Genomic DNA, 7,500 nt, shown 5'->3' on the forward strand with positions numbered 1-7,500 from the left:
GTGTCGACTATTTCAGTCAGAGAAGTCGGCTACTTTTTTCCCTAAACTGGAGAAATGAAAGATTAAAAGATCAAGATTAAAATTCATTTTGACAATGACAACAGTCGGTTTCTCTACTCAAAGCAGCCGCCAACTTGAAGTATTATTGTTGAAACCCCTAGTCATGACTAATTGGCGAACATCGTTGTGCTTGCTGGCGTGAATGAGGTTTGCATTCAATGGGACTCAGTAAAGTCTTCGAAAATTTTAAGACCTTTTCTTTTAATAGGAGGTGGAAGCATTAACTTCTGCGGCTGTTACCCCTTCAACTGAAACAACTTCCACGACTTCGTCAGAGCCAGGATCTGTGTCGTCTGGTTATGTCTCAAATTCTTCATCAATGTCATCTACTCCAGGAGGGGTACCAGCTTCCAGTGACTTGGTTTCAATTGCACCACCTGTACCAACCTCTAGTGGAAACTTGATTGGAACTGTTAGTGTATCATCGCCATCATTATCTGTACCACCTCCCCATTCAGCCAGCTCCTCAACTGCAGAGAAAAAGGATAAAACTGCTGCAAAATCAACCAAGAAGGAACGATTGCCCAGAATTCAATTAAAGAGGATTGAGGGATCACCAGAGGGACCAGTGGCAGAGTGCAGTTTTGACACATACAAGAACAACAGGATAATATTCAAGTTTGGTCTCGACGAAGATGAGCCTGATGAAGTGGCTGCAAACATGGTATGTTAAGGAACCCTTAAGTTTTTTTTGTGTGGAATCCAATGTGGGTGGGTGCAACTGGTTGCATACCCAAGAGGCCTAGACGTGAGCGAAACGTTTTTCTGACCAAAAACGTTTTTGCAAACGCCGAGAAGACTAAAGGTGCTTTCAAAACGGTTTTGCAATATTATTTTTTGCAAGACATGCTTGTTTAAGTTCATACTAAGATATTATGGCTGTTCGTGGGTGAGTTATATTTTTTTGAGATATTGCCGCACTCATAACTGAAAATGATTTTTAGACTAACCTTTCCCATCTATCTTTATAGGAAAAATAATGTTTGCAAGATCGCTGCTGCAATTTTTTTTTGCAAGAAACAAAATTAATAAGTACAAGTTCATTCATTGTAGCTGTTCAAGAAATATTTTTTATTTCATCCATTCTCGTCCCCAGAGCCCTCCGTTTCTTTTGGTCACGTTGTCGGCGAAACGAAAGCCTCTGGTCGCACCTAAAAATTCAATTTTTTTCATTGGCGGATTAAAATTGTATGTTTCGAACAAATTAGAATTACAAGTACTACGCATTACATTTTACTTCCAGGCCATATTACCGTATCAGTAAATCAATAAATGGGACGCCGCAAGCCCTCGTTGGCGCGCTTTTCAAAAGATTAAATAGAAACTTCTGAATTATGGCGACTTCCCCGAAAAAGGCGTTCAATCAATGGAAAACTTAAGCAACGACGACGGTGACGGCAACGAGAACGTCGTCTCAGATGTTGTAATCACTTCGTGACTATTTCAACCTTTTTTAAAAAAAGACTCTCTGTCTACCGAGATGCTTTGGGCACCTTTGTTTATGTTTTCATTTGTTTTGAAGTAACAAGTGGGAAAGAAATAGGCGACAAAAAGCCACAGAGGAGTACTAGAAAGCTGGCCAATCGAATAAAATAATATTTGGAACGAATAAAGCACCGCTGCCCTTTTTGGGCTATTAAAATATCGCGTCTTTCGAAATGATTTTGTCACCTTACACGGCTCGCGTCGCCAGAAATACAGGTCGCATTAAAAAAAACAAAACAAATTTCAATAAGTGTATTTAATAATACTTATCTCCGTTGTTGAAAAAAAAAAACTCGTTTGTTTTGTCTTTGACAATGTGAAAAAAACGTAATAAAATTATTCTTTGATTATACTCTTCCTGGCAAATTTGTTCACTAAAAACGTAGCCGTCAAAGAGTCACACAACAAATTAGGCATCGTTCAATTCGGGAATGCTTTCAGGATTGCATTTAGCTGCTGAACAAACAAAAGCATCTCATCCAAATGTTGTATGAGACAAGAAGAAACATTCCAAACAAGTCTCGAAAATAAGATCGTGATAAGTCACGGTAACGAGAATACCTAAACTTCGAGCCAAGATTCGAGCTAGGATCCGAGCCAGGATTCGAGCTAGGATCCGAGCCAGGATTCCAGCCAGGATTCCAGCTAAGATGAGCTTTCTCCGCTATTTATTCTCGAATCTCTCGGTTAGGTTAGGTCTTGAATCGGTTAGGTTAGGTTAGGTTAGGTCTAGTCTAGTTAGGTCTAGTCTAGTTAGGGCAGGTCTCGGTTAGGTTAGGTTAGGTCTTGGTTAGGTTAGGTTAGGTCTTGGTTAGGTTAGGTTAGGTCTTGGTTAGGTTAGGTTAGGTTAGGTTAGGTTAGGTTAGGTTAGGTTAGGTCTCGGTTAGGTCTCGGTTAGGTCTCGAATCCTGGCTCGGATCCTGGCTCGGATCCTAGCTCGGATCCTGGCTCGAATCCTGGCTCGGATCCTAGTTCGGATCCTGGCTCGGATCCTGGCTCGGATCCTGGCTCGGATCCTGGCTTTATTCTTAGTTTATCTCACGGTAACATGCAAATAAGAGATGACAAACTGTGCAAATGTCACTGACTCGGCTTACTGCGAAAATACTTCGGCAAACTCGCTGTTGGTGTATAGTTTGTGGTATCACCATGAATCAATATGGGCTCTCAGTGATTTCGAACTGATTTCTGTGAATAGACTGCTTTAAGCGGTTCAGGTCTGAGGTCTGCTACTGGGATTTTTCGGAATTCACCGTCGTTCCAACTCCTCAGTCGTTCAACCCACGTTAAAACGCTTGCGAATTGCAATTAACGACAAAATATCTACTTCCTAATAAACTACGCAAACCGACGATGGAACAACGCACCGACGGAAAAATGGAGGTTTCATATCATACAAAACCTGCGAGCCTGCGCGCGGTGCATCTTGGTAGACATTGAGTCTTTAACAGGGTGTGATAGTTACTCAAGAAGGACCCTGGTCAGAACGGCGCTTAATTTAGGGGAGAAAATGAAAGTTTACCCTGAAGTGCTAACGTCCTTGATAAAATCTCAAATTTGGTTATTCACGTTGCCCGTGTTTTCACCAGCGGTTTTAAAGATTGCTCAACGAGTGACAAGCGGAAATCGCGTGAAAAAAAGTTGTCTTTCCAACTCACTAAGGCCCGGTTCAAACGTCGAACTTTTCTTGTGCCGAATCTAATGCGGGTGAGAAAATTCAATTTTTCCGCTCGTTTGCATTAGAATGGGCACATGAAAAGTTCAACGTTTGAACCGGGCCTAAAGTTAAGCGAGTCGGCAAACTTCAGTGGCATTCTCATGAAATTTAACCAACCAAACCAGGTAGCTTAAGCGAGTTGGGGATTACTTTCGTCCAGTGAGAAGTCGCTTGCGGTGATTCAAATCGGAAATACAACAGGTGTGCTAATAGTGGCCGTGTTTTCACGACAGCCCTTGTCTCGCTTAACAATCCTGAAAGTGATTTATTTGCAGACTTCGTTAAGCGACTTAAAAATGATACGTGTTTTCACGGGTAAGATAAAATGAGAAGAGAGCACGTGCCAATGCAATAATAAAAATAGCACGCCTGTTGTATTTCCGATTTGAATAACCCGAAGCCGACTCGCTTACCTTTAAGCGAGTTGAGAAGAGAACTGTTTTCACGGAATTTTCGGTTGTCACTCGCTAAGCGACCTGTAAAACCGCTCGTGAAAAAACTGCCAACATTTGTTTGTCCCTCCAAAATTTTGGACAAGCATTGTTTTTATTATCTCTTGGGACTTAATAATGGTCCCAAGATAAAACGGGAAACAATTCTTGTGCACAATTTTGGAGGGACAAACAAAGAGTATTATGGTATTTTTGATATCGGCTTATTTTAGATTGTGGGAATTCTGCGGAAAATAAAGTAAATCACTTTTGCTATCCAGAGGATGGTGCTCTTGCCGATGGTTTCACAACCACTCCATTGTGCAGATTTTTGTGGTCCTAGATTTTTATTTTTTAATTTTTTTTTTGTTTTTTTGTTTTTTTTGAAACAGATCGAAGCAGGCCACTTGCAGGAAGTTAACAAACAAATGTTTGAAGAAATGGTGCAACGAGTTATAGTCGAAGCAAAGGAAAAGGTGCAGAAGGCCAAAGCACATCCTGGAGGGGAGATTGCAGGTGACAGGCCACTTTTGGATTCTCAGATCTCGTCAGAAGGCATCACTGTCGGCGTAGTATCTCAACAGGTACAGTAGAAGATGTACATGTAACTTACTTTCGTTCGAAAATAATGAATAAACCGTATAAAACCCCCGCTCTAGAAGGTGGTTGGCTAATACAAACTCAGTAGTTGACGGTGACTACCTGAAAGTTATAATTAAAAATAAAATGTATGCACCCAAACTGTTCTATTTGACGGAAATGGACTGAAAAACAAACGACGCATCAAGACAAGCAAATGACCCTTTAGAGTTTGCACAGTCAGTCTGCTACTCTTGGCAGAGGAATATTTAAGTCGAGGTTTATACACCGATATTCACTGAGCCTGAGGTGAAAAATAATCACCTGTGTAATTATACTAATTAACAGTTATTCGCCGATGGCGAAGTGAATATTGGTGAATATTTACCGAGACGTAGTCGAGGTAAATATTCCCAACAGTTACTGAGCCGGAGGCGAATAATTGTTTTAGTATGATTTTCAGCGGTGAATATCAAGAACGTGCAAAATAACGGGCTAAAACAAGATAAAAAGGCACGAAAAGTGCTTGACTGGCTTAGCAGCCACCCTTCCAAAATGTTATATTCACCGGGTAGCGCGGTGAATATAACACTAAATCCTTATATGCACCGCTAAAAATTATAGTAATTTTTACTATTGCTTTTGCTCCGAGATGAAAAGGAGAATTCTTATTGGCTCTCTGAGCGGTCCGTATTTTGCAAGACGGACCGGTCACGAAGCTGTATATAGGTTGCCAAACTGTTCCTTTTTTTCTGTTTCCAATTTCTCGGGCATTTTCTCGTTCTCTTTTTCCAAGTTTATGGACCTCACCTTTCAGGCTCGATCCATAAACTTTGCATAAAAGGGAACTCGACCAATATTTTCCCAGTATCTCACGCAAGTTCAATAACATCTACAATCCTGGTCAAAAATTTACGGGACACAACACGAAATGGCATTGCCCACTGGTGTATATTTTATATTCTGCATATCTATAACCAACCTACATAATGTTATTCAAGCTCTCATTGGCATTTGTAGAAAGCTCCTCTCCCCTCTTCCCCGAACAATGTTGATAGCAAGCAGCAGCAGCAGCGTAACAACATTGCTTGGAGGAGGGGGGCAGAGAAAGAGGTTGTGATAAATATAGCAAATTGTTCCATATTTTTGGCCACGGTTGTACGTCTATTGACAAACCTAACCACGGCAATGTCGAAGAAAGTTTGGTTTTATGTAACGATTTGATAAACTAAATTGAATTCACCGCTGTAAAAATGTAAGGTGGTGTTTAGAGTCGTGTCAGTGCTTTTCCCTATTCGTACGGTGGTTAATTTACCTTTTTTAGATCGGAGGACAAAGACGATTTCGAGTTCGAGTTTTCCGTACTGAGCATGCGCATAAGGTTTGAAGGCCGACATTTTTCTTAATGCGCATGCTCAGAACGGAAAACTCGTACTCGTAGTCGTTCTCTTTCTCCGATCTAAACGTCCGACTTTTATCTCTCAATTTTTTTTGGACAGCGAGTTACATATTCTGTACGTCAACCAACAATTGTGCTCTCCAGTTTTACTTTTTTTGTACGAAGGAAATCCGAAAGAATTGCATCACTTATTTAAAACCCAGATGCTGCTGAATTCATTAAAATAAAAACCTTACGGAAAAAAATAATTGTTGGGAGAAAAATTGAAAGAAGAAAAGTTTGGGAGGGGCTAGCTATGTAGATTAAGATCTTGTAGTCGACATTTTCCGAAGTTAAGTATTAAATAGTGTCCACCAGTAAATGAAAGTAGCAGTCTGCACGATTCCCGCCTTAAGGATCCTAATTGTCTTGACCATAGTCGTTGAACCTGCAATGACGAAGAGCTAGATCAGAGATTCTTCTCTTTGATGACCATTCGTCTATACCCAAATCACAGAGCAGGTTCGATTGGTCCAGATTATGGTGGAGTGTATGCAATATGTGACACTGTACGCTTACTTGTATTTGTTTACGTGTTACAGTCAATGGAGAGTCCTCATCTAAGGGAATCACCCTTCTTTGTGGATAGTACAGTGAAAGGTGCAACAGACGCAACCTCAGTTCTTGTTGAAAGACAAAATTCTGTTCCTGGAGCTGCACAGGCGGATGAAAAACTGTCTAGAGTGTCTGACCAAAAACCCAGTTCCCCTGAAAAGTGTCCTGACGATGGGTGGTCTTCCGATGAAAAAGCCAAGCAGCCTGTTATATTGAATCCAGTTACTCAGCAGCAACAAGTCTCTCTTCCTGGAGAGGACAAAGTAGTGTCTCCAGAAGATTTCAGCGGCGACTTGAGTGCATTGGATCAGCACTCCACTGCACTTGAGACATGTACAGAAAATACAGCACAAGGCAGAGGAGATGTAAATCAAACGGCTCTTTTCACCCCAGTACCAGACGTTTCTACATCTGCTAACGCTAGAAGAAGATTTACTGTGAAGAAAGTTGAGGATCCTGTGAACAACAGTTTGTCATCATCTGAAGCCAATTTAGAAAACACACAAGATGAACCCCTTTCATCTGGGAACTCAGACAGCAATGCAGGTTCAGTTTCAGCAAATGAAGTTGTGACAGCTGAGTTAAACAGGGTCATTCCAGTTCAGGCAGAACCAGATCTTAAGCAGGACCTTTCAGGAGAAACATTTTGGCACCGAAAAGAAACACAACAGACGGCTGTTGAACAAGCCTTCAAAAGTGATATCGAGAAATCGAGCTCGGATGTTCGTACATCAGATGGTTTGGGTGAAGATTTATGCCAAACAAACTTTACGATTGAATCCGCTAGTGAACAGCTGTCATTGAAATCTTCAAGTATTGCGAGATCTCAAACTCCAATTAATTCCTTTCTTCCTGTTGATAATTCAAGTTCTGTGGAACAAACTTCGCAGCACAATTGTAAATTTGAATGTGGTCTGTCAGGCGAGGACCTCATTAGTGACAAACTCAAGCCTGAATCGGTGGTTTCTTCAGATGATGAACTCACCACAAGTGGTGGTACTGCAAAATTAGCAGGGGCACCACTTTCTGCAAGCGAGTTTGTGCAGGGGCGCTTTATTGTGTCACTATCTAGCAGACCTGAAACGCCATCATCAGACAGTTCAGAGCAAATGAAGCCTCCGATACAACCTGTTGAAATAACACTTCAAGACGTGACAAGCAATGTGGGCTTAGATTCAGTTCCTTCATTAACTCCCAGCTCATCCATGGAAAGTCTCAACTCTGTTGGTTCACAG

The 7,500-nt window shown here is 41.2% G+C and overlaps 1 protein-coding gene across 3 annotated transcripts in view; it reads left to right on the forward strand.

Moving 5' to 3' along the window:
• Positions 1-7,500, forward strand: part of LOC138011879 (serine/threonine-protein kinase WNK3-like) — a 44,024-nt gene that overhangs the window by 29,237 nt on the left and 7,287 nt on the right. For all 3 annotated transcript variants that reach the window (XM_068859112.1, XM_068859113.1, XM_068859114.1), the window contains exons 9-11: positions 269-724; positions 4,086-4,277; positions 6,253-7,500. The exon at positions 6,253-7,500 is cut by the window's right edge and continues 189 nt beyond it. In XM_068859112.1, the coding sequence (XP_068715213.1) occupies positions 269-724; positions 4,086-4,277; positions 6,253-7,500 (1,896 nt within the window). The remainder of the gene's footprint in view (positions 1-268; positions 725-4,085; positions 4,278-6,252) is intronic.

Source organism: Montipora foliosa, chromosome 7, assembly GCF_036669935.1.
Source record: "Montipora foliosa isolate CH-2021 chromosome 7, ASM3666993v2, whole genome shotgun sequence".
NCBI classification, from domain to species: domain Eukaryota; kingdom Metazoa; phylum Cnidaria; class Anthozoa; order Scleractinia; family Acroporidae; genus Montipora; species Montipora foliosa.